The 27,461-nt window shown below is 43.5% G+C and overlaps 3 protein-coding genes across 4 annotated transcripts in view; 2 read left to right on the top strand and 1 right to left on the bottom strand.

The window, feature by feature from the left end:
• Window positions 1-8,059, top strand: part of Ipp (inositol polyphosphate 1-phosphatase) — a 28,155-nt gene extending 20,096 nt beyond the window's left edge. The window contains exons 6-7 of one of the 2 annotated variants that reach the window (XR_013313354.1): window positions 986-1,777; window positions 1,932-8,059. Coding sequence is in view for 1 of the 2 variants with exons in the window: in XM_077658471.1 (XP_077514597.1) it covers window positions 986-1,517 (532 nt within the window). In the remaining variant the exon portion in view is untranslated. Of the gene's footprint in view, window positions 1-985; window positions 1,778-1,931 lie in introns of those variants that run through there. The other variant, XM_077658471.1, reaches the window with a different exon arrangement.
• Window positions 8,060-8,179: 120 nt separating this feature from the next.
• Window positions 8,180-20,397, bottom strand: LOC144125247 (uncharacterized). The gene is made up of 5 exons (XM_077658470.1): window positions 20,014-20,397; window positions 18,033-18,232; window positions 17,930-17,956; window positions 12,025-12,265; window positions 8,180-10,456 (listed from the first exon to the last, which is right to left on the bottom strand). The coding sequence occupies exons 1-5, from the start codon at window positions 20,253-20,255 to the stop codon at window positions 9,925-9,927; spliced, it is 1,242 nt and encodes a 413-aa protein (XP_077514596.1). The 5' UTR covers window positions 20,256-20,397; the 3' UTR covers window positions 8,180-9,924.
• Window positions 20,398-20,657: 260 nt separating this feature from the next.
• Window positions 20,658-26,883, top strand: LOC144125249 (ras-related protein Rab-18-B-like). Its single transcript, XM_077658472.1, has 7 exons — window positions 20,658-20,877; window positions 21,808-21,863; window positions 23,148-23,209; window positions 23,411-23,483; window positions 23,991-24,109; window positions 24,739-24,867; window positions 26,202-26,883. Exons 1-7 carry the CDS (start codon window positions 20,807-20,809, stop codon window positions 26,295-26,297), a joined length of 606 nt encoding a protein of 201 aa, XP_077514598.1. The 5' UTR covers window positions 20,658-20,806; the 3' UTR covers window positions 26,298-26,883.
• The last annotated feature ends 578 nt before the right edge of the window (window positions 26,884-27,461 follow it).

Genomic DNA, 27,461 nt, shown 5'->3' with positions numbered 1-27,461 from the left:
CAAGGTGCTTTTTCTGATGCCCTTGTTGGTTCGTCCTATAGCACTTTACCAATACTTGAAAGCCACTGTCAAGATGCTCCACGCTGCTCTGCTGGTGATCTTTCAAGGTCTCTTCATCAGGGATAATTTGTTGGACTCGCTTAGGTTTCAGGCTTCTCTTGCGAATCCGTGTCCCAGCTCGAAGCATATCTGAGCTGGCAGAACTTAGAAGACAATTTTCTGAAACAAAAATTGACTAAACTAGGCTACGGCTCAGTCATTAGGCTCATTAGTCATTAGGATCAGTCATTAGGCTAGAGCAGCCATTAGTTGCAAATGACAACTTGCAAAATTCTGAAAGTCAGCCTAACTGCAAAGATTTTTCCAGCAAAAAAAAACTCTCACTCACACTCACTTGCACTCCTGCTCTGCCCACAAAACAAGTTAGTGTGAAGAGAGATGCGCCAGTTCTCTCTATTGTATTCTCTTGCAAAATGAAAACAGTTAGCTTACAAAAAAAATAAATTTGTTTGTTACCAAAAATGTAATAATTTAATTTTTTAATTAAATTAAAATTTTATAAATTTAATTTTAAATATAAACTAGTTTAACACGAATGTTAAAATGTGAAATTTAAATATTTCATGAGCTGAAATTTTAAATCTTAAGTGCAATTTCAATTTAGAACAAAAAGCATTAAAATATAAATTAGTTTAAGAAATAAATTCTAAATCAAATTTGCATATAAATTTAACCTTTAAAGCTGCATCACAATTATATTAACATTTTTTTAATTAAATTTTAATTTGCCCAAGAAAATAGCCGAAGTTCCACCCATTGTTGTGGATCCGGCTTCATTGATGGTTCATAAAGAGGGGCTTGGCAGCCCCAGTTAGGTGGCCAGTTTTTCTTGTGCATCACGCCCAATTGCTGTTATTTGCATTACGAAAGTGATGACATGCATCCTCATCATTTGCTATTTGGGTCACCGTTTGTGCATGTGCAGACCTGTGGGCCGTTGCTACTGGGGCCTTGCCCTGGGTGCTCACCAGTGGCACAGCCGGCGGTTCGTGGAGGATGAAGACCCTGACCCCCTGCGACGGCGGCACCACCCACGCGTACTGCTGAGTGCCAGCGAGAGCAACGCTGTTGTGCAGGCGCTGGAGAATGCTGGCTGTGAAGTGTGCTTTGCTGCAGGCGCTGGGTACAAGCTTCTCTGCGTGGCACTGCTGCGCGCCGATGCCTACCTGGTCACACAGGGCACGACCTACCGCTGGGACACCTGTGCACCACATGCCTTGCTCTTGGCACGAAATATGGGTCTCTTTGCGGCTGTTGCCGAGGCCGGCGTCCCTTGGTGTGTGCCAGCGCCAGTCAGTTATGCTGAACCGGATGAGGATCTCCGCGACAGAGCCTCTGGTGCAGCTTTGTGGCGCAACAGCCGCTGCCTTTTTGCCTGTCGCAACTCGTTCAATTCAAGGCTTGTTTTTGATGCCCTCAGAGCATCTTCAATCGAGGCTACAAGTGGTGTGTCATAAACGATTCATTTCATTGCAAGCCAGGAATTAAAGACAGCGGTAATGTGCGCGGAGTCTTTCTGTCGAAAAGCTGCAGGTCAAAGGTTGCCTTGTCAAGAGTTGGAATGGTCATGCATTGTAAGAGTGTTGGCATTTAAGTGAGCTCGCGAAAGCAGTACGGTGGCGTGTGGAGTCAGATAAGTTATTAGCAGTGCATAGGTATCGAAGCACATGGCTGATATGGCAAGTTTTCAGAAGACTGGGCAAGTGACTAAGGTATTGTAGGACATAATACAACATTTTGGGCGAATTGGTTACCTACATTCATTATTACAGCGCAAAGACGGCACAGAACAAGAAGGGGACACAACAGCGCTGTTGTGTCCCCTTCTTGTTCTGTGCCGTCTTTGCGCTGTAATAATGAATGTATTGTAGGAAGAGCACACAAGGAAGCCATGATTGGCAGTTATCACTCTGCTTGGCCTTCTGCTTGTTTATTGCTTTTGCATTACTTTAATTCCACCAAAAACTTGAAATATACTTCACTATCTATAGCATGCATCAAGGGTATCTGTGGCTGCAGCCTAGTATCTCTATGGGTGGCTTGCATTGACATCAAGCAGCCACCATGCTGGCGAACTTGGAGCACGGTGCAAGTTTCTACCTGCATGGACATTTCTATAATCTGCTTATTGCTACATGCACCAGCCTGCACCATGGAAGCTATAAGTGGTTTACCATTACAACGCTATGACATAACATCATCATGTTCGATGACCGCAAGGTTACATAATGCTGCCAAATGTATGGTGTCTTGTTGGCCTGTGTGGTTGTTTGCACATTATGTCTGTGGTTGTTAATGACATTGATCATGTGATGCTTTCTTAATCAGTGAGATGTTGCATGTCTTATTCCCTTTGGCGTGCCATTTGTGCATCATGGTAGAGGAGACAGGATGGTGGTACTTTAGCACGTGCACGAAGTAGGTGTGAGTGAGTGATTTGAGCCAGTAGCACTGAATGACATGTGGAGGCTTGTATTTTAAGCATTATGCTAGTAGCATAAACTTCTGTGTACGTTTTTTCACATTTTTGACTTTTGTCCCTTGTAGGCGCACATCCTGTTCTGTGCATACATGCCTGCATTAGCCTTACTTGTTGCTACCTGTGCAGGTTGCTGTTCAAGCTGTTTTAATTGCACCATATCTCTAAACTGTATGAAGTGCACTATCTGTCAGGTGGTTGTGCCGAGCATGTGGGTGTGCGTGCAAGTGTGTTTACAATTGTTATGTATACCACGCTTTTAAGCTTAGCTGAAAAGTTTGAAAAAGAGCAAAACTGATGAGTCCTTGAGAATAACTGTGGAAATAAATAACAGAAGTTGACACATTTAGAAATCAGAAGCAGAGTATTTACTAGCATGAGTACCATGTAGTAGTAGTAGGCCTTATTCGTGCGCAAATTGTAGTCATTGCGTAAATTCCAAGTGCATCTGTGTGCACCACTTTTTTTTGAGAGCCCATGCAGAAAATAGTGGCATTTGGAATGCCACGTGAATATATATCAAATTATTGGCATTCTGGGAGAGTGGAAGTAAGGTTGTCTCAACCATGTGGCAAGCTTATGTATGAAGTGCTGATAAGTTGAGGCTAGTTGTGGCAGTCACATGACTGAGGTGTTGTTCACCCATGCAAGTCAAAGTGCAGTGCAAGGAAATTCATGCACTGTGCCTCACCAGATCATGTGAATATGTTCATTTAGCTAAGCGATTGTGCACCAGCTAATAAAGGAAGCTGATATGCTTCTAGTTTCTGTTTGCTATTATTCTCATTCTTGTACTCTCCCCCGCCATGTAGTATGCCTATTTTCAGCACCATTGTTTCTCATTTTCATGGTGCAATCAGTGGCTGGAGTTCGGAAGCAGCAACTGTTACTGCACACTTGGTGCATGCCTTGTATACACATTTGTATGTACACCATGTCCATATTCCGAGCTGTTTTCAAAGATGCTGTCACTTTCACATGAACCGGTTTTTCGTCTCAGTGCTGTTACTGCTACATTTCTGTTGCTTGATTTGACTGAATAGAGCATACTGTGTATATATAACTGAATGTGCTGTTTCTATTTTCACACCAAACTAGCAATCTGTATTCTCCATGGAACAGTAATCAGAATGTCATTCTTGCTTCTGAGGCATGCAAGATGCAGTCACAGTATAGAACAGAGATGGAACTACTGGATTGCATAAAGAATTAACACTCTCATCTTTGAGATCATAGCACAGTGGTACGTGGTTGGTACCACAAAAAATGGCTCCAAGAATAATGGAACCTCGTGCGAAAGTACAGCTATGCGGTAATTCTAAAATGCGTTGAGCAAGTTTCAAGAAATGCCAGCTGGCCAGCTAGGTGATGAGTGCAGATGATAATGATTGTGACATTCTGCAACACTGATAGCAACAACTGCCCCCAAGAAAGTGCATTAAAATGGCTATAGCTGCAAAGTTCTTTAGCTGTTGCACCAACTAGCACTAGCTAATGACGCAACTGCCAAAGCAGAGTTCATAATACATGCTTTTACCAGTGTGAGTTTCTGCTGACATGACATGTTATCTGTGGAATGAAGGTAAAACTTGTGTTTTTTATAACGTTGAGTGCGTTGCAGCCAGTGGCATGTATAAGCATCACAGCATTTGACAGGCATTCCTTTTTAATCACACATAAATTTGCTGTCATTAAAGACCTGTGGTTGTTAACAAAGTTGTTGCCTATATCACCGTCACTGATAGCTGCTCTGAAGTTATTGTCCTATTGTTGCTAAACCGTGTTTTAGAAAGGAACGAGAAGATGCCTTTGATACTTCGACTCTGTGAAAAGTCATTGATGTTGTATCTTATCTTCTAGGTGATGTGAAAACAAATTTTAGAAACGAGTCAGGAATTTTTCTGCATCTCTATCATATTTATTGAATGCTCTGATGGGATGCCCATGTGCAGTGTCCACTAAAGATAGTCAACTTTAGACAGCGTGCAGTTTTCCTTTATGATATATAGTTAACCCTATAGATGCTAATACTAAATGACTACACAGAACTGGCATTTAATGTGAGTGTTGTGAGTTTCTATGTAATTTGGACTTCCATCATTCATGTTATGACTTACTGGCCCTTGTGCTGGAAGGAGCTTTTGGCGGCACCCTACAGATTCCAGCATCTTAACCAGTATTCCATGCCCCTTAGCATGTGTTAAACCTTTTGTACAAATTGTAGGTAGTTGTTTGAATGTGACTCATTTTTTAGTTGAGATCTTTCTGCGCAATTGCTGACTGTGGGGGTGCATACATTGACAAGTTGTGTTAGGTCTGTTGTAGTACATGTTATATATACTATATATACTTCTCTTTTGGCCTTGAAACAATGGCAAGATTTTTCTTGCGGGATAATCTGCCACACAGTCTACCTGTTTAAAAAGTAAAAAAGAACCAGGTGTAGCGTACAGGAAAGAAATGATACCAAACTGAACCTGTACATAGCTGTTTTTTTTTTTCCTCAGTGTACAATGTTCTTTAAGCAATTTCTGCTTTTATTTTTTAACTGCGGTTATCTTTACAAGAAGTGATGGAAGCAAAAAATATTCTCACGGCTTCACGATATGAATGAGCGTGGCACCGTGGTCAGAACAAGTCAACTTCTGGTAACAGCTCACGAGGTAGCCCTTATTGTGGTTCTCCGATTGCTCTTTGCTAATGGCATCAGTGTAATCGCCAACACAGCTTGAGCTCTCTACCTGTTTTTAGTTCATTACCTGATATACCCACTACCAACTGATAGTACATGTTACATGCAGTCTTTTACATTTCCGTAACCTTTATATTGCCACTTTTTTATAAACTGAAGGCACTAGCAAGAGCAAAGATGCCACAGACACAGTATTAGCAGTTAATAGGCTGACAGATGCTCATTCAGAACCTCACTAGTTATGCACACATTTATTTACATTTTGATGTTCGAGCACACATTTTGCTACTTCGTGTTTGTGATCACTAGACTTACCGTTGTTGTGCGGTGCCAACTGGGCTTGGCTTGCTGTCTAGAATTTTTTAGACCTATATACAAATTGTGTAATATATACACATGTTCATATACACCAGTATTGTATGCGAGATGTATACAGTGTCAAACTTATTTACCCTGTTCTGGCCTCTGTAGTGTACACTAGTTGAACGTTTGTTGTTGTCACTTTGATGCGTGCATTGTAGTTTGGTACTCATGTTGTTATTTGGGTTTATTTACAAATTTATACAGTTACAAGTCTTTACATTTGTTGAATATATAATAATAACCACAGTTTCCCGATTTCCACATTTTCCCGGGATGCAGATGGTGAGGAACCGCCAATTTACCTGCACATTTTTTTTGTAAAGAAGTCCCTGACAAGCAAAAAAGCTGAAATTGCAAGCAAGCATCAGAGTGGTTTGGAGATAGTCCTGAAAGGTTGAAAGCCTACCGTTCATGCTTTGTGGACTGCGTAGCGATAGTCATCAGCCACACATTGCTGTCTGAAACTGTGGCATACCTGCCAATAAAGGGACTCTGCGTAATGCGTGTTAAAATTGCTTGCCTAAAAAAAACATACATAACCGCAAGTTTTTGTTTGCCAAATGATGGCGCTATGATGCTGCGAAGAATGAAAGTACACGCATTTGAATCTTGGTGGCATTTGAAAATATCAAATGTTTCTGTGGTGCTCATTCGAATAAGATGACATTTGAACTGAATGCCAGCGAAAAACTTTGCGTAGCAGCTCAAGACCAGCACTTGAGTCGAATGGAATTCGGTTCAGTTTGCAGGAAACCTGCGTAGCACGCATATAAGACATGGTTCTTGCATTCCTGTCCGACGTACATGTGTGAGGCGAGTGTTAGAGGATGTGCTTTGTACAAGGGGCCCTGGCACTATGGTGTTCACATTTGGGTATACTAATGGTACATTAGGTGGGAGATCCACTACGGGATGAAAAGGTGGGTTTTTAGTTGCTGAAGAAAGCAGCCAGAGCACATTTAGGTAGTTAATGTTTGTGCTTGTGGACAAGTTAAAATACCAGATGTAACACATGTATTACCTTTTTCTCTTTTGCTTTGAGCTCGTACGCTTTAATTGAGCTGCTGAGACTCATTTGATAGGTCTGATCCCAGGTACAGTGGTCATATTTTAAATGCGAAATAAAAGTTTCAATGTATCAATTTTTTCGGAGCACATTAAATTACTTGAGAGCCATGTAACTCACAGTGTTGATTTGCCTTACTCTTATATGCCTTAAAGGGACACTGAGGAGAACTCCATATAATTTTTGTTCGTAGTGAAAATAGATTCTGTAGCTCTGTCCGAGTATGTCTATGTTTTTCTAGCAGCAAAAAACGCATTTGTTGCCGACAAAATTTCACTTAAAAATTTTTCTGCCATTCGAGTCAAACTCTTAATGTTTACCCTGAAAAGGACTCCATGATCACCATTTTGAAGTGAAAGGCAGTGCAGCTTAGCCTCAAGGATCTGCGCATAAAGAACTGTCCCGATGTCATTGCAGTTTGCGTGTGAAACCGGCTAGTGATGGCAATACCTGTAGTTAATTTTTTGGCCATTTCTAGCTTATAAAAGCTCCATTTTCTGGGAGAGTAATGGCTTTGTCGTTATAACGCAGTGATCTATCAATACAGGCCAACTTCAATTTGTCCTCAGTGTCCCTTTAACTTCGAGCTGTGTATTTACTCGTGCCATACTGGCTGATGCATACAAAGTGTGTGAGCACGGTGATTCATCTGTCTTTTTAGAAATGAAAATGTTTTTTAAGTGAAGTGAGGTCAATGCATACACTTTCAGGTAAATGATGTGTAGCTGCAACGTCTGGTTGCAGCTTTTCAATGATCACTACAACTTAACTTCGAAGTCCAGTGAAAAGATTCCCAACAATCTCATTTCTTTCTTTCTCACCCGGTCCTCCTCGACCTTCAGTGACCACAAAAACCAATGGAACACTTTTTCTGTGAATGAATGCGCATGTGGTGGTTTTACTTGTAGTTCCTGTCTGTGCAGTTTTGCTATGGAACTTCACTAAAGTGTTCTGCAATCACCATCTTATGTGCAGTGTTGCCTTTTTTATTGCGCGATAGATCATCATTCACGATGCATTGTGTTTTGATTTACCACTGCTTACTGAGGCATACTGCTCCAGATGAAATAGGTCACGTCCACAACTGCAGCTTCTGTGGACAAAAATATGCAGGGCCCATCATGTGCTGCAGTGTTGGTCCACTGCTATTCAACAACGTAAAACAGAGGAACCCTGTTGAATTGTTTCAGCCACTTCAGTTGTATTACTGGTGATATAAGACTCTATAACAGCTGTCCATTCTCAAGCAATGAAAGAGGTAGCATTCTGTCCGCATCGCAATGCTACTTGGGTCAAACCCTTCGTGCACTGCAGTCACCATAGCATTTGAATCTACGTAGCATCTGCATGGTGTAAGCTGTTTGCTGAATAAAAATTGGCGAATATGACAACGGCCAAATGGCTGCTCACGTGTTCACAAATGAATGCAGATGTGTACCAAATAGTGCCACAGTGAATGCAGGCATCTCATCGTTGTTTTAAGTGTTAAAGCACTAAAGTAGTGACATGACTATGATCGGAGAGTTCAACCTTAAATTACATGGTAAATTTTAGGCCTTGAGATCCATATCCACTAGCTGACGGACACTATGGCATATTTTATCTTGCCACTGTGGTGGCTCAGTGGTTATGGTGCTCGGCTGCTGACTCAAAAGACGCGGGTGCAATCCCGGCCACGGCGGTCGCATTTCAATGAAGGCAGAATGCTGTAGGCCCGTGTACTTTGGGATGTCAGTGCACGTTAACCCCAGGCAGTTGAAACTATCCGGAGCCCTCCATTATGGTGTCCCTCATAGCCCAAGTCGCTTTGGGACACTAAACCACATAAACCAGCCACAAACCAATATTTATATTGCCACCAAAACATGCAAGCTTCAAAGAAAATCTGAGAAATTCTTTTTTTTTTTTCATTGAAGCTGGCTTCTTGTGGAAACATAAAATATTAGTCACACAGTCCAATGGATATGCAATACAGTGATGGAAGGCACTGCTACTGTTACAACATCTCTATATTTGTAGCAATTGCTAATCGAAGTGCAGGGAACGAATGTATGCAGTGCTGGAAATTGCAGCTTGGTCTCAAATGAGGGCGCAGTTCCTTGAACTAAGAAGTAGGCTCGGCAAACAGGGCGTTGTCCTTCCCCTCTATCCACTCTGCAACAACTTTTCTTAGCAGTGGAGCAAAAGCTACAAAGCCGTAACATGCCGTCTCTTTGTGTGTGGCACAATACAGTTCCCAGTTGCACTTTTAAAATATGGTAAATTGGTAAAACTTGTTAGTTAAGGCACATCTCTAACATAGCTATGAACATTTAGCATTGTAGAGGCAAGTCAGAAACAGCCTCCTTGATTACTACCAATTTGCTAAGCATACAAAGTGTGTGAAGTTTACATTAATTGGTTGCAGCTATGCTAGTAAAGGAACAAAACAACCGGCAACAGAACAATACTGCAGGCAGCCACGCACACTGTCACGTAGCTGAACTACTTGGCGGAGTGACAGTTACAGACACTCCAACCCTGTAGCCTTTCCTTCATTGCCAAGTATAGTGACAAGAGATTATCACCTTCTGGTGGAACAGTGAGCTCTAATTTCTGAAATAAATGCAATTTCTGCTGATCTCTGTAGTATAGAAGGCAGGACATACATTCAAGCAGAAGGTGGCGCATTAAAATTGAAGCAAAAAAAATCCTAAAAATGTCTCAGTAATCCAAATCTTAATGGTATATGAATTCATGTACAACTAGCACTTACCCCTTAGCTTACTTCTACAGAGTGCAGAAGATAAAGCACACGAAGTATTGGCCATAAGATGGTTTTTCCAAGAATAGCTTGGTGAGCTGCAAAAAACTGAACAGATGTCTTGCGCAGTTTAAAAACAATGAGGCCTGACACTGTTAGCAATGCACATTCATTTTCTTGAGCTGTCCATACAAAGCTCGGATTCACAGTAGTGCAGAGCTCTCCAGAAGGAGTGTTTTCGATTCATATAAACCAGTTGTAATGCTTGTAACAAAGGCTTTCTTAAAGCAAAAATGTTTCACTGGGTTTCCATAGCTGTTTCTTGTGTCAGAATACAAAGCGTGTCAGTAATCACACTTTTCATTCATACATTCTTGCAGTTCGTAATCAAAGACTGCAGAACTGCGAACTCAGTAACTCACCAAATACATAACATCCCATCTCATCTGACAGCATTTGAATGCAGTCTCCATTAAATGGAGAGCAGACATCCAACCACATGTGCACAACATAAAATAACATCATGTTCCACGAGGTCCCTGACTGTTTCGAATCTTTGCTTTCAGCCAGCAGTTTTCAGTGAGCGCATCATTGAGCTGGCCCTGCAGCTCGCCACACCTCTGCTTGAGCAACTTTATCTCATCGCACAGGGCACCTAATGTCACTCCGGTCAGTGCAGTCTGTGTTCCAAATGTCCCGTGTTTCTCAATGCACTGTACATGTTGGTCACTCTGAATGCTGCATTCTTCTTCCACAACTGAAGGCTGCTGCTGCTGTTGCTGCTCACGTTGTGCTCTTTCAGCTGGTACAAGGTGCAAAATGGCAGGGCGCCGGGAATTTTCTGACGTTGGCATGCACCTGTTATTTTGTTGCATGGCAGGCTCAGTTCGGCTCGTAGAGCGCAGTGGTTTTCTAACAATCACTTTTGTCCGACGCTCAGAAGGTGTTGTGCTGGCACAGCCTGTAGTTTCACTCGTGCGTTTCGATGTTTTTTCTGCACAAGTCTCTCTTTCTCCAGCTGCTGGAGCATCACAGAAAAGGCGCTTCTTTGACCTGGATAAAAAAAAATAGAGAGAGGGGTGCAGTGATCACAAGCGTTGCAGAAACAAACACAGCACGAAGCATTCAAAATTTCACTCATTACTGAACTGTTTGCAGCTTCCTCTTTGCTCTTTCAGCACGTTTTGCAATGAAACGTGAAAATCAAGACCAGCACTTTTTGCACTGCCACTGAAAAACAAAGATATCGACAATAACACTAACATTAAGCAGTACTCGCAGTCACAAAAGTCAATTTATTGCTGGACTTTGTTTTCAGATGCTAATATTCCTCCTATTCTTTGCCTAGGCTACATAATAAGTACAACTGCTGGCACACCACTACAAAGAACAACGAAAGTGTCAGCACTCCTTGTATTACTGAAATACCTCTGAATCTAGCCTTTCATATTAGGCTGACCCAAGCATGTTGCTGGCCTCTTCCTATCTGAACAGTGAAAAATGTTAACACCCTGTTGCCCAGAGTGGATGTGAGCAGGAACATTTAGCAAGCAGCTTATCGCAAAGTCCCATTATGGCCTGCCTACTAATACAAGTGCTCCCTCCATACGTTATAGGCATAGGACACGACCAGAGACAAGTAGTCGGTGTAGAGTGCACATTCAAATCAGCAGGGCTGCATACCTACCATAACAGTGCTTATCACATCAGTGCCACGTGAAAAGAATGCATGTGACAGGGAAACCTGCATGCTCACTAACAGTACACTTGCGCCTTTCCTGTGAATCAAATGCCCTTTCTGAATTCATGCTAGCTTTCAAAAATTCACAGTACAAGAACAAATCATCGCTTCACCACAAGGCGCAGCTGGGCACCACTCTTGTGTATGATGCTAAGTGGTGATAGTTCGCGTTTCTTTCGCCAAGCTGGGTCTACATTTAAGCAGAAGCAAACAAAAGGGACATTAGTTGGGGATGTTACAGTAGTGCCACCTGGACCAACGCAAAGGAATTTAATCAGGCTAGATGGCGGCAAGAGGCACCTGCCACAGTTGGTACATGCAAAAGCTACCTTCCACCTGCCCAGGTTAGCAGGTGGCAAAGCGGGGACAGTAGAAATTCCCCTCTCTACAAGTAGAGGAGGTTGGAAGGTGAAGAAAAGTGTCAGCTGTATGGCGGCATAGTGTTGTGTACATTTTCCACCTGGCAGGCGACGAGAGACACCTGCCATGGTTGGTACATGGATGAGTCATCTGCCAGTATATGAGAGAAGCAATTAAAAGCAAGGAGAAGACCAAATGGTAATGCATTGTCCTCGCATAATGATAAGTGCTCCCATAATTTTTCCTACCATGCTCACCTTTTCTGCTGTGTTGTCTAATTTGTTTCAGTTCCCGAAAATGAAGAAAGCGACAGCTTTGGCAAATGGTGAAGTTTCAGGGATACTGCGCTATACTGCGAACAACATGATCGAAAATGACTCATGTGGGTGCATCCAGGCATTGACACTGCCGGCACCAGTGAGTCAATGCAGCAGGAGACTACTCTGAAGTAGGAAAAGTCGGTGAATTTATGACGCAAGTGCAAAATTTTACATGGATATTGTGAGGAGGAGTTACTTACTTAGGGCATGAAGCCACCTGAGGAAAGGCTTCCGTATAGCGCTGCGGTGGCTGATTGCTGGCCTTGGACCTGATGCGTTCGGCAGAGCGCTGCATGTAAGCAGGGTATCCTGGGAAAATGGACGGCACTGCATTGGGCTTCAGGCGGCGACCCTTGGTGCCTTCCTTGTAGTCCTCCAGTCTGAAGTGAATGCTGCACACTTTGGCTGTCTCGTGTGGCTGCCACAAAGTCTTGTTTGGACCTGAAAAAAGACATGCATACATGCGCTGTAAATATGTGAACCCTCGCACAGTTGATATGGTCCTTCCATATTGAGATTTGTATCCACGTTGTCAAATCACTAATCACCAACAAAAAAAGAAAAAGAGCCAGCCTACATTGTATTTGGCATTGCTCTCCATATAGATATTGTTATGTACAGTACTCACGGATTGAAATAGGACATTCGGAGCGCGTGGCCGTCGCTTCATGGAGTGCCACCCGTAGACGCTCATGAAACCAAGGTGGTGCATTGTGGTATGGCGCGAGAGGGAGAACATCTACAAAGCAGACTTGCTCCTTCCGGTCGCCAATGAGCCGGCCTGTGGTTTACCACATGCTGCGTGGCACTGCAAGGTTAGCGCTCCGAATGTCCTATTTCAATCCGTGAGTACTGTACATGTTTCCTCAGTGCTGACTGTTTCTTCTGTGGTAGCCCAAGAGTCCAGATGCTGGCCGTACACTAAATGAAAGGCAACTTAAACAAAGGTATGGTTCTATGGTTTCTTTCGTTATCCATCCATAAACAAGGAAGGCATGACAAGTACTCTTGTGGCCATTATGAGCTTCATCAATGCTGTTATTGTTCCAACATATTAAAACTTCATCCTCGGGCAATGGAGGACATCATATGGCAGCATCAGACTATCTCTGTCCCCCCCCCCCCCCCACACACACACACACACACGCACACACACTCCCGAGACAGATCGAGAGGTGTACTCGACTGAGAGAAAGCACCTGCTCTCCCTGTATTTTTTGCTACTTCAGTGATCAATATACATGACCTCCAACTGCACAGCTCTTTCTGCAGACACTGTGTGAACTTCATAACCAATTTCTCCTGTAATTAGATTTTTGCCAAACGCGACAAGGGCTCGGAGGCACGGAGTGGGCTCCGCGTTGGGATGGTCAGCTACGCACGGTATTAAAAGCGAATCTTCCATGCGCATAGTTTAGCATGCAAATCGGGAAATCTAGATGCACCGAGGCACCTTCGTAGAATGCTTTTGTGACACAGCGGTGGCAGCCGTTGCATATAAGACCGGACGCATCAAAGCAGCTTGTCATCTCCTTGCCTTCGCGAGAAATCGCCTTGATCCATGCTTCTCTGATGTCGGTGACTGGAAACTCGTGGAACGACACACTCGGCTCGGCGCTAATGGACTTGGCCTTTCCCGCGTACGATGTGCAGAGAGGTACGCAGCAAGTCATTTTTTTTTCCTTTCTGTGCGCTACTTCAGTCCGCTGCCGCACGTACAACTGTCAATTCTCACGGTTTCGGGTACGAACCGCTCGTGATCAGTCCATTCTACAACACACCACCGAGCACATTCCCGTAGAGCCAATGGGGACGATTTTGAAATGCGACGGTGGCGGTGCCTGGGAGTTGGCGGTAAAGGCATAAATTGCTCAAAACTTTTTGAAACAAGCTCAGCCAAGCCAATCCAGAAAAATCCAATATGGCGGCGTTTGTTTACCCGGCTGGTTGCGGGCGGTTGCTCGCGCGTTCGTGGTGCTGGCTGCCGCTAGCTCGATGCAAGCTTCGTAAATACTGGTGACTTGCTGCTCCCGCGCTGCATTCCCGCTTGATTTCCTAAGTACTTACGACATCTGCTTACCCGCTTTTGCATTTCGATGTGTCTGTTGAGGCAGCACGGTGCATGGTGGCGAGCGGCGCGGCCAGCGCGGCTGATTAGCAGCTGCTTAGGGCGCTCGCTCGAGTACCAAAAACGTAAATAGTTTTCTCCAAAGAACAGTTTATTAAAGGAAACATCAGTAGTGACAATCGATGTACAAAAGTGATTTTAGGCATCTTGGGCATTGCAATATCAGTGACAATCGTTCTAAAAATCAAAATTAATAAATTCCATTATGGAAACCTAGAACACATGAGCGAGTGCACAGAGAATATATACAGGGTACAAAGAGGTAAGGTACTATCAAGGTAGGTCCGGTACATATAAGCATGTGCTACATTCATGTAGCATATGCTTTTGTGCAGGTTCAGATGAACAGCAGTGAAGTACAACATCCGAGATGTATTGAAATGTATCTGTCTGTGGCTATGCATACACACATACAGAGAAGGGCAGCGAAAAGTTTCAGCCTTTCACTCGTTGCATCAGACTAAGGACAACATAATATGCTGCAGTGCTATAACTTAGTAAACAGATGCCATGAAAAGAACTTAGGTAACCTTGGGCACGTTTAGCTCTTGGCAGATGAGTTACAGGCTTGCATGCTTTAGGACACAGCTCGTCTGCCATGCCCTATTTTGGTTTCTTTGTTTTGTAGATACCAAGGGGAGGAAGATGCAACCAGGGCAGGCCGAGAATTGTGTGGAGAAGCGACTTTATGAAAATTCTCTGAACAGTTGTGGCCGTGGCTGGTGACGAACAGTAATTGGAGGTCATTAATTCAGCTTGCGATGACACATTGGGGTGTAACAAAATATGCGTGCGTATAAATAACTCATCTGAGAAATGAAAACGCACAGGGTTCGTAACAGGCCAGTAATGTTTCTCTATGTGGCGTTATACTGCATCTACCACAATGTCCAGTTATTATATTACTGAATGGTAAATTGCAAGTGGTCCGTGTACTGTACAGTATCTGCAAACGCTTATGGACGCCACACAGTTCAGCGTAATGCGCCGGCCGCTGCTATTGTGCCCCTCATGACCCATGTGTTGCTCCAAAAGGTGAAACCCCCAAACGCTACAACTTCCAGAAGGAAAAAAAAAGCAACTACAAATAGCACCGCAGCATATTTCGAGCACGCTTGTATTGGACACCAGCAAACATGTCAAACATTTTTCATCTTATGCGTACACCCCTCTTAAATGTTACAGAGCCGAGCACCTGAGCCAGTCCGCGTTTGCTGCCTGTGGGTTCTGCTCTCTGTTTCATACATCAGGTGCAATGCTGTCAAAGCTAGCGCTCTTGTTTGCGCTGCCTGCATCCATGACCAAAAAGTAGTGCGTTCCTTGTGGTGAGCGAAACATGGTGAATGCTTTGCCTACAGGCTTACTACATGACGCATTTGTCATGAGCTTGATTAAATGCACTGTTATTGCTGACGACACGCTGTTGCTTTGTCAGTCCTCAGACCACTCGGCCACAAAACAAGCACGGAATAACATACCTCCCTTCATTTTTTCTTGCTGATTACTTTCGTACATTTCACTGTGTTGTACCTTATGTATGAAATGAACTGTAGCTATCACCAATTTTCCCAGCAGCATAACAGAGGGCAAGCCATGACCAGAGGTTGCCAAGTTATATACCACAAGAACTCCTGGGTTCCGCAGAGCACTTTTTGGTTTTTGCGAGCACCTGAATCGATGTATGCTTCAACATTATGGTGTGCTTCACAAATTTACTTTTTGCACAAATGGCACTGTTACTGATCATAAGAACTATGGTTAGCATACAGCCAGTCATTAACTGAATTCTGGCATTCCTTGAAGGGCACTGAGCCTGTATACTTGTCACGCAGGAAGAAAGAGAAGCCAAAACAAAACGGTTTCCCTAGCACCTCTTGTAAGTTGTTAGCATTCAGCAATATTAATTTGAGAACCAATGGTCATAGCAATGCTCATACTAACAAGGCACACAAGGCTTCTAGAAGGCAAACTTGTACTTTGTAAAAGAAGTAACGCAGCAGGAGCAAAAGCAGTCAGTACAGTATATGTGCAATCGGAGCAGAATTACGGATAAACAGGTACATAAATACTTATATACATAAAAAATAAATAGTACAACAAAAAGTTAAAGAGAGAGCACATGTGTAGTAAGTAGGCAGCATTAAAAATCCAAATACAATAATATCCTAACACAGTGCCTCATGAATTTAGCCGGCTAATTTGCGCCTCTTTCTGGCGGGAGCACTCTGTTTTGTTTTTGACGTCATGCTCCTGTTTAAAAAGGAAAGGTGCCAATGCAGCCTTGTGCGGCAGAATAATTTAAGGAATTTAATTTTGCAGCCTAATGAACAGAAAACAGCTTGCTGGTTAGGCATCCTCTCAACAAGATTCCTGGACACATTGGACAAATGAGCACAGCAAGAGATTTCTTTTCTGAAGGCCGAATCCAATTTCTTTATATAATTTAGACATGCCTCAGAAGTTGCGGCAATTGACTGGAAAAGGTGCTCGGGAACACCATTCTCCTTGAGTAGTGCAAAGAATTGGTGTCGTCCATGGAGAGAGCCACCGTCTGCTGCAAGGAGTGTTCCCTCACATGTGCATTCTGTGGTTCTCTGGTCAAGAAAGCTCTTCACAAGAGTGCCAGCAACATGGTACACAACATTTTTGTATACTATGTCAGGGGCATCTTGTGAAGACGCCTGCAAGTCAGATGAACCTGAGCCTTGCTGCCTGCTGTGGCTTGTGCTTGGAGTGCTGCTTGGTGACAATACTGCAGAAACACTCTCCAAGTTGGTGAGGAACGCATGTGTTGTCACTTCGCAGTTTCCTTGCGAAAGTTTGAAAAGTTGGCCAATCCAAATATGTTTTACAGCAGCCACGAATTGGTACACATTAGGTGTCTCATTGCAGCCATGTTTTTGACGAACTATTGCAAAAAAATTTTCCAACGGATCCTGCTGCAACCGACGAGTGAAAAGATGAGTGTAATCGAAATCTGCCTTTAGATCTGTCCACAGCAGAAGTAAGGCTTTGATTGTAATCTGCCAACCTTTGATGGTGTGTGGTTGCTTGTCCAGAGGACCACCAAAATGCCATTGGGCGATCCAATCTATGCACGACTCAAGGAAGACATGATGTTCCGAGCCTTCTGTCATTGCGTACCGCAACTTGTCGTCCTGCTTTTTCAGGGCCGAACTGTTCAGGCAGTCAAAAAGCTTATCCATCCTTTCCGTGAACTCTGCTGTAAATTTTGCATCAACAGGAAGCTCTTGAATGGCAATGAGAGTGAGGAGTGCCACAGATACGGATTCGCTGAACACTTGTGTGGCGTACTTCACTCTCATGTCAGCAAAGGGCATCCTGTAGATGTGTTGCTCTTTTAGTTTTTTTGCCAATCTGCTTTTGAGATGCTCAACTGGTGTTTTGGAGGCCCGATCAATGTGACGAGTTTTTTTGTAAAGGGTTTCGATGTGTGTCCAGTCAACAACCTCAGAGCCAATGGTGAGCTTATGTCGTCGCAAATTATTTCTTGTGCATTTGATTAGGTGTGGGGTGTCAAACATGAAGTATATTTTGCGGTTGTTGACAACAAAATATGGTTCATGGATAGAATGGATGAGCATTCTTGACAGACTCACATTGTTCGACCCTTGATCACAAATGACCGCTTTCACCAGAAGACCTTTGGTTTGAAGCTGCTGAATTAAATCTAATAGCAGCTTGCGCATTGCAAGAACTGAAGTTGCATTGTGGGACGCTGCAAAGGCTACTGAGTGCACTATCCAGCATCTGATTGTTAATATGGTTAAGAGAAATTTAAGCTACAACATGGTACACAACTGCAGTCTGATGCAACTGAAACAATGGCCACATGACATTGAAGCAGGAAAGTTTTGTGCCCGGGAAGTGATGTTTGCAGTTAGCCTCTATGAATGCAATTGTTCCCTTTGGTCTTACATTTACAGGATGGGTTTTTCTGAAAATAGTGCCCTCACCTTGTGCCGCACCTCCTTCATAGAAATCTGCAACAAAAAAGCCACAGGATACACTGAGGGATCAAGCTTGGGAAGAATTTACTGGGAGAGGAATTTTGCTTACCCGGGTGCACCAAGGCTCTCAGACGAGGCTCATGCACCTTCACGGAAGGGACTGCTTCATGCGTGAGCCTTGTGCAGGCATCACTAGTGAAGCAATCCCTCGTGAAGTGCTTTGAGCAGAGCCTGTATGTTTTGTAGACCTTTTCCCTTGGTGTCTCCAGGAGTTCAAGCCTATTGGCATATTTCAGCCAAATGGAGAATCTGAAAAACAGCCAAATAACATGATTTCATACATTTTAAAGGTTTGCATACCTCACTTCAGGAATGCTTATTAGCATCTCCTTACACAGCAAAGGGGTACGAACATTATATAACATATATGCGTGAAAACAACTGTGGCAGGATGCAAGCAAAATAAGACAGCAGTTTGTAACAATGTGCCACAGCCTGCTAGTCTATTGCTATGCTGGCCAATCGAAACGATGAATGAAATCACCTTTTTAATGTCTGGCTATGATCGACAAGCCAGAACCTTTAAAATTCTTGAGCTTATGTTTTCTTTTGTGATCTGCTTTTGGTTTAGGTAACAATAACTAGTTCTTTGTTCCAACTGCTTTTTGGGTGCGGCATAATTTTGTGCAGCAGATAGAAATGGGGACAGAGCTTCACTGCAGACTTAAGCTCTATCTGATCATAGCAATTATTCCACTCACACTTTTCTCTAGGTAACTGCATACTAACCACCACCCATGATTCGTTCTTTTCTAATTCCTCCATTAAACACAAGTGCCAATGTAGCTATGCTATGGCAGACAGCTGCTTGCCCACAAATTTGAAGTCTGGATTAAGAACAGCAGGTAAATGAACCAGTAGGCACAGTTTTTCATCTTTTGCTTTCACTGTGATCAAATGGGAAGTGTGAAAGGGATGTGAGCAGAACATCAACAGGAAACACTGCTCTTTCAAGAAACTGAAGGTGCAGGCAAATAGCATGGGTCCAGAAGAAGGGGAAAAAAGTGCTTAAGCAAGGGAAATGTCCCAAAAAAGACACAGACAAGAAGAAAGCGACCTTCGCCTTCCCCTCACCCACCCGCCGGAAACGAGCGTTTCCGGCGTACTAGGCGAAACTATTTGCGAGCTTCCCAAAAGCTGTCAAGGACAAGGCGCGAGATAAGAGACATATGTGAGGAGATGGGAATAATGCGGAGAGTTCAGAGCCCTCCAAGGTCAGTCGTGCGCCCCGCGAGCGAGCAGCGTAGAGGACAGCCGGGGTGGAGTGTGGAGCGAAATTTACAATGCTGGAGCGGCAGCACTACGGTAGGCAATAGTTTCGAGAAACGCTTCCACGGAGTACATGGGTGGTTGAGCGCGGATATCGCGAGGAACAGCTCCGGTAAAAGTAAGAAAAACAAGACCGGCGGACTTTCTATATGCGGCTCACGGCGTGCAATGGACTTTCAGCGCGGTGTCCAACACTAGTGGTGTTAGTCTGAACAGCTCGATAATTTATGTGACGTGCATCACTGCTGCAGAAACCATGCACGAACACGCAAGAAATAATATTCAAGCGCGCTGAACTCCGTAAAGAAACAGCCAAACTGAGCATTACAATTACTCCGCTGACGACGCTATAGGCACAGAAGTTAGAATATTCATATTTAAAATACACTCTGAGGGCACCGGAATCTGCGGGGAATAAGCTTTTAAAGGCAGCGAGAAAAGTCAGTGAGTCAGACACACACACACACACATGCGAACAAGCAAGCAAGGTAACTAACGGTCCCACGCTTACGAGAGGCAACGGCTGTTGGGCCATCTCAAACTGCAGCACCTTCCCTTAATTTTGCTTTAATGTCCTTAAACGTACTTATCAAACTCATCTCGCAAAACCAAAGCCACTGCAGTAAACAGCGCCAGGTAAAACTAGTTCTATTCCGTCGGCAATTTCAAATGGTAACGACCAAGGGCGGTCAAAACAAAGGCACAACGGTCGCCAACGGCTATGCAAAGAGGGATACGATAGTCAGTGAATTCATAAATACCTGTGGTCAGAAGGTAATCTGAAGAGATGTTCTCCACTCTTGCCGGATGTGCTGCACCACTTCGCGCAACAATACATATGCGACATGACGCTGAGGACGGTAATCACGCTGGTCCAGTGCGCACGTCGCGTCGGCAGTCGCTCGCGTAGTTTCGCTATGCTTGCGCCGGTCGCTGTCGTCTGCTGCCACTGCGCTGCAGCGTTGCCCGCGGCGGCACTGGCGGCGCAGACGCGTTGTGTCATTTTCGCAATTTATTTCTTTGATATACTATTTTTAATGCTTACGACTGGTTATATTTTCATTCATAAGCATGTTTGTGTTGTCTACTATGGTCGAGAAATTTTACTTTTTATTAGGCTTGACTCCAGCCGCGTTTGCTGCCAGATACCAGGATCGCTGCAATCGTTCCGACCGTGGCGACACTTACGGCGCGGACGCGCAACTTGCAACATGCCACAGCACATGCCACCGTCTAGGTGGTGTTGGCTAGTCGCACAAAAGGCAACAAAGGCTAAACAGGCGCGACAAGGAGCAAAGGCCTGGTTAACAGAAGATTCGAACTCAAAAATTTTCTTTCGCTACGGGCTTTTGTTGTGTTAAAATGACGTTTAATATACTTATTCTATAATAGCGTATTGGCATATGTATTTTCAAGCAGATGATGAGCCGTTGCCGCCGTTGCGACCTGTGGCCCTCTGGCGCCCACCAGCTGCTCGCCCTTCCCACTTTCCCACTTGAAGCACGCATGTTTACATCGGCGCCCCCCGAAAAATTCGCGCAGTGATCAGTGGCCATGGAAGACGACGGGGTGCTCACGACGCTTAAAATCCTCATCATAGGCGAAAGCAACGTCGGTAAATCGAGGTGAGTCGACGGTTACCCTCCGTAGCGCTGCCTTATCGCGCATTTATCCGGGTAAGCCTAAGAATTTTGTAATAGCTGTACCCAACTGTCCGATTCATTGCTGTTACCAAGTGCGTCGGATGAATGTGACGAGTGCTTCGGGCACCAAGGGCAAAATAAAGCTTCCGAATGCTCCTCAGCTGCTTGATTTTGCTGTTACGAGCTGTGACTGTGCCAGTGCCGTCATTTGGCAACGTAACAGAAACTCGTGACATCTCTTGTTCCTCGCCTCGTCACCAAACGATAGCCTGTCGATCATTCTGCAGTTATGACTCATCAGGGCAGTATCGGTGCGCGCGTCGTCTTACTGGTGTTATGTTGTTTCCCAGCTTGTCGCGGAGAGATCGGATCATGTTGAGGCCGGATAGCCTGCTGCCGAGTTTTATTTGTTGGGGCATTTTGCGCAATTTGAGATGCGAAGTTCCGTGTCAGATGAAAATGCGCATTTTGGTGTAGTTTGCATCCCCAGATGTTTCTGCAGGGTAACTTTTCGAATGACGGGATTGTAGCCTTGCTCACATCTAGCTTAGAAACTTTGGTTTGCTCCTAGCGCGTTCGTTTCCTAAACTGTCTAAGGCTAGAGTTTCATGCATTCTAGCGTTTGGAACGTACTTCTTTAAAGTAGCCCGATTGCGTTTTGCACTGTGAAAAACAGTATTAATCGCAATCCGTTGTGAAACTACTACTCTCTGTGTACGTCACTGTTTCTTCTGTAATTGAAAAAACTGTGCTGAACAGTTGCGCTGATGCTCATACATGTGAGCTTATTTTTTAAAAGCATGAGGGCTTACAGCTACTTATCAGTTATGTATATTACATGTCATGTACTACTTACAGACAGTCTCTGAAAGGTTTGCACTTATGTTATGCATTTGTCTTTGCCCCCTGTAGCCTGCTGCTTCGGTTTACAGATGATGTGTTCGATCCAAACTTGGCAGCTACTATAGGTAAGAGGTTTCTTCATTCACTGAACGACCAGATTGGGTGCATGTGTATTTAATCCAGGGCGCTTTGACCAGCCTTTGTCATAAGTGATGCTGTTCTGTTGCGGTAGCTTGCTGTCATAGCACAAATAACAAGTTTACTTGGTAGTGTGTTCACTTTGCAGTTATCTGAAACAGCTACGAATTACAGTTAGAACCAGTTTGTTCACATTTTGTTAGCTTACTGAACATGGTGCAAAATGCATTCTCTAGTTTAAAAAAAAAAGTTCACTAGTTCTAATGATCACTCAGAATTTTTATGTAGGATTGCCACAAAGCAGGTTTTTGACTGCATTAGTTTCTTGCACATGTTGCAAGTTATGAAGCTTGAGTTAGCAGTGCACTTCTTGACCAGACAAGAGGCAGATAACTTGCAGGAAAAAAAAAAGAAATATGAAGCACAACTGGATGATGATCTTTTATAGCACAAGGGCAGTTTTAGCCTGGTAGGTTCTTTGGTGTGTGTGTGTAACAACAATTTGGCGCCAAAAGCACATTCACGATGGTGTAGGGAGATAAATGGTTTTTTTTGTTGGAATCAAATTTTGCCAGAACCGCAGCGACAGCCTCCTGGTTCATGTTTTCTGAATTTACATACATGTGTTCTTTACATGAATGTTTACCCTGCCATGATTGAGCTTATATAACAGAATTGCTGCAGAAAGAACTACTGTTCTTGTGAGATTGACTTCAGTTTCTCAATTTTGTTTTTGTAGATGATTTTTAGTCTTGACCTTAAAACGCATATTGTTGGCCAGCATTCATGGCTGCCCCTGTCACTAGTTGCTAGGAGAAAGGCTGCGTCCTTAGCTTTATAGACCTTCGCATCGAACGAGGGAGTTGTCAAAACGCTTCCTTTCTGGACTGTCGGAAACCGGTTCCACTGCCGCTTCCACTGTGCTAGTGTGAGGGGTGTACAACAGTCCAACGAGCAATATGGCAGTGCCCAGGAAGACGTTATTGCAGAAAGTCTGTAGTTGTCTTGCTCTGTCAGCTAGTAAACAAATAAATATGCTTTTCATCTATGCACTTTACATATTATATTCTAGGCCAAGCACTCAATGGTAGATGGACTTTTAATTTATGCTGTATTTATTGCCTCACAATATTTCCAATGATTTCCAGTCACCGTTTAAGGTGGACGTAAACAATTTTAGGTGAATTTTTCAGACATAGTTGCTCCTGAGAGTAGGTAGCAGCCATATTAAAATCTCCAGTATTCAGCACAGTGTTTTTCTCTCTTTGTAGGTGTTGATTTTAAAGTGAAGACCCTTACCGTAGATGGGAACAAAGCAAAGTTGGCCATCTGGGTAAGCTACCGTGTGGACATTTTTCTGCATTTTTCTCTTCAGCATGTTATTTGGGCATGGTACTTGGGTTCACTTGCTAAGTGTGTATTGCCGCTGGTATTTCACGCTGTCAATTCTTGATTCAAGCCCACTAATGGTGCTTCCTGTGGTCTGAGTGCCAATGTCATCCCAAATGTTCCTTCTTTTTTCGCTCCATTCTAGGACACAGCAGGTTCAGAAAGGTTTCGCACCCTCACACCAAGTTATTACAGGGGAGCTCAAGGTGCAATTCTGGGTATGTTGCTGACATGCTGGTTTTGTTTGATTTGTTTGGCGATTGGTTTTAACCGAGGTACTTCACATGAAACTGTGGTCTTTTAAGACGATATATGTAAATACCTCTGCTTTAATTTTTGTTGCTAGCGCGCATAGCATCAACTTGTAGAATACACTATATTTAAGTACACTGCATAATTAGTGGCTTTGGATATTTTGTTGTATCACTGATGTCCTTTCATAATGACTGCCCATCATGTGTCAAAAATACCTGGATCCTTAGATTATGTCTTTGAAAATAATATGCACAGCTTCTTGAAAGGTGTCATCCCACTGAAAAGTTGTTGCAATATCTTTGCTCTGTACAAGTGTATGGGCCTCATCTTACAATTACACCCAGCCCGATCCTTTGTGCTCAACTCTTTGTAGCCGTTATTTCCCACAGTGTCAATGGCGACTTGTCTTCAGCAGTGAGGTGTTGCTAAGGTCTGTGCTTTCTTGTGTATCCATGCACACACAAGCGCAGTGTATGACGTCTGCAACCACGGCACGTTCCAGAAGCTAGACCACTGGCTTGCTGAGCTGGAGACCTACTGCACGCGAAACAATGTTGTCAAAATGCTTGTGGGCAACAAAATTGACAAGGTGAGTGTATGCAGAGATGTGCAGAAGCTGCAATAGGGAAAGGCTGTTGAAAGACATGAATATGATCTCATAGTGTATGGATCTGCATGGGGCAGTTGCTGATTGTATTTACGTTCCCAGGTTATACTGTAGGCTATGAAGGGGCTGCCAATGGCTAACAAGCATTTAGACCCTTTAACAAACGCTGCATTAAACATACATGAGTGTGCTTTCATTTCATCTGTGATGACTGGGCCTCAAACCTGTAATATTGTACTTAGTGGCAGAATGCCATGGCTACTGAGCCATTGTAATGGTTGTATGTATGGATTTTAAGTGGTTGCATGGCCCAGTGCTTGCAAAGCAGGAAGAGATTGGAAGCACTGCTGACTGACAGTTGGTGCCTAGTGGCTCATGTTGAGGATGTTTATCAATGAAAAAAGCGACAATAAATTTTTTCGTAGTTTCTGCATCTTTCATCATGCTAGACCATTCTGCAAGCGTTTTCGTTACTGCATGCTTGCACTTCCTAAGTACGCACTGCTACCTGCTGTATGCAGTTGCCGCAGTTACTAAAAGTGGCACAGTAGTTTGAGTGTTCTGCCTTTTTTTTTTATTTTTCCTTCCTAATGCGGTCCTGGGTTGCTCAGCTTGAAAACCGGGAGGTGACCAAGGAGCAAGGCATGAACTATGCTCGGAAGCATTCCATGCTGTTCATTGAAGCCAGTGCCAAAACAAGAGATGGGGTCCAGTGTGCCTTTGAGGAACTTGTAGAAAAGGTGACGTGTAGTGCTTCTTTCCCAGCATTCGTAGAGTGTTCTTGTTGATGCTTTGTAGTGGGCTCCAGTTGAGGAGGCTAGTGAAACTCATGAATAATTGGAATGGTGTTTTTGCACAGTCTGGTGAACGGAGCTTTGTAACTGCAGAAAAAAAAAGAAAGTGCCAAATTTTCTTTTGTTAAATTCTCCAATGGCAGAGAATGGTGGCATTGCATTTGTGCCTTGTTAATAAGGACACCAGTTTCGTAGTAAAATTTTCCATAAAGCGAGTCATTCGTATAAATGAATTGTGAAGAAAATGAAAAAAAAAACATAAAGAAACCTCTCTCATTAGGGTCACTTTCGGTACATTGTTGAGAGCAATGAGGCGGAAATTAGACAAAATCTTGGGAGTTTCGAGGGCATTTTCATTGTCGCCATTATCTTTAAAATAATGTGATGCTGCTTGTAATTCCTAGCACTTCATGAGACGCATCGTGATAACATGCCTGCAATTACGGCGGTTCGTGTCGTTTAAATCGCTTGTACATATCTATACTTAGTTGGCTGAAAGCTGCTGAATTGCCTTGTGCTTGGCGCATGATGGCATTAGCTGCCTATGTGCCATTAAACACAACACAACACAAAGCTGCTGAATGTAGATTTCAACGTAGCACAAGCTGCAGAGTTTTTTTCTTTGCAGCCATTCACGCATGTGGCAAACAGTAAGGCACAGTGGCCAGGTACCTTCACATTGTAAGGCGTGGAACTACAACAGAAAGGGCTGTCATAAAAGCATTTGCACTTTGCAAATCAGTGAATGGCAGTGTGGTGTCTGCACTCACAGTACAAGAATGAAAACATGTGGCGGAGGCAGTTGTCACTGCTGTCAATATTAACACAATATACATACTTGGGCCCCAGTGGGCTCTTTGCATTTTCACCCTGTCCATTGTCTAAACAGTGAGTTTCCATGTTAACGAGGCATAAATACATTAAAGAAATTTGGTCCCCAGAAAAATTCTCCACGATTCGAGTTGTCTGCATTAGGGAGGATCATATTAACAGGGCATGACAGTATATGAAAGCTGTTGCTTTGTAAAAGAGATCTTTTCTGCATGTACTGCCCCAGAAACTGAGGACAATTTCTTGCTGCGGCATTGTCTTCTCAAAACAGTGTCCATTCTTAGGCCCAGTACAAGCAATATTTTTTTTTGCTAGAGGATGAAATTAATTCCTGCACAATTCTAGTAGTCAGTGTAGCTGCAGCTGATTTCTCTGTAAACTAAGGGTAAAGAGAAATATTTGTGCTTATTGTTTTATTTTTGCTTCTTTTTTAAAACAACACTGCACAGATCATCCAGACACCTGGCCTTTGGGAGAACCTTCGCAACGATGCCATCCGTCTCAGTGAACAGACATCAAAAGCAGGCAGTTGGTGTTACTGCTAACACTGGCTGTCAGCCGGTGCTTGGCGCTGCTGCTTCTGCTGTACAAACTGCTCTGTACCGGCTAATGTGTATTTAACAGCTACATCAGAAAATAACAGTTCACCGTTTATTTGTGTGACGGGTCCAAGAGCATACAGCCATGTATTGCTTGAGTTTTTGCACGGGCACTTTTTAATATATAAAGAGCGAACGCAAAGTTTGGTGTGCTTTTGCTAGCTTTTCTGTTTACATGATTATTGTTTGCTGCTTTAGCGTAGTGTGTTGTAAGAGAGAGAGAGAGATAATAAAAACTCACCAAAGAATTTCAGTGCTTGCTGTCTGTTATTCAGGTTTCTTTTTCGTTTGCTTGCTTTACAGATTACACAGTTGTTATTGGCCCTCCGTCGAACAAACTCTGCATAGCTATGCGTTGTGATAGTGTTGGCGCATTAAATATTGCCTGGGCATTGGCTAAAGGCCACAGTGTTTAATGTTGGGCTCAAAATGGACGTCATACAAAAATTGATAGCATGTTCTGTGGATGGTGAAATAAGCTTACAACCTTTGATGTTGGTATTAAAGTACAATAAAGATTTCTTCAACTGCAGCTTGTGGCACTCATTTATTGTTTTAATATGTACAATGTGCAAATATGAACGCATGCTCGAGAAGTACAAAATTGCCTCTGCAAATAGTAATGGTGAGTGTTGGCATGGCCAGCATGCAGGCCAGTAGAACAGCGCAGGCTTGTTGCAAGCCTCCAGTCAAAAGGCACAAATTTATTATGAAGGGACAGTTAAGAATGAAAAAATGTGCAATGTAGGCTCATGAAATTACAGTTAAGCATGCAGAAGACAGAAATGACGTTTGGGATTGCAATGCCGGTCGGGTAAAACAAAAAAAGCAGCAAACGCTTTCCTCCTTTTGTTGGCACTTGGGGAAATGGGATGCGATTTTGGCAACGTTTTTTTTTTCCTTGTTAGCCGTACCGTTCGATACTCAGCGGGTTTTCCATTTCTTGGAGGTAGACAATAAGGAAGCATTGGCTTCTGCCACACAAGGAAGTCTTGTTTAGCCTGCGCGCCGTTTCTTACTAAGCGGCGCGCGAACTCCGGATGAGAGAACCATCCAACGTTACTAAAGGGATCTAGTAACGTTGGAACCATCCGTATGTTGCGCAATCGC

The sequence above is a fragment of the Amblyomma americanum genome, chromosome 3 (genome assembly GCF_052857255.1).
Source record: "Amblyomma americanum isolate KBUSLIRL-KWMA chromosome 3, ASM5285725v1, whole genome shotgun sequence".
Taxonomy (NCBI): Eukaryota; Metazoa; Arthropoda; class Arachnida; order Ixodida; family Ixodidae; genus Amblyomma; species Amblyomma americanum.
The sequence above is the reverse complement of the archived record's forward strand: the minus strand, read 5'-3'. Positions and strand labels throughout refer to the sequence as shown.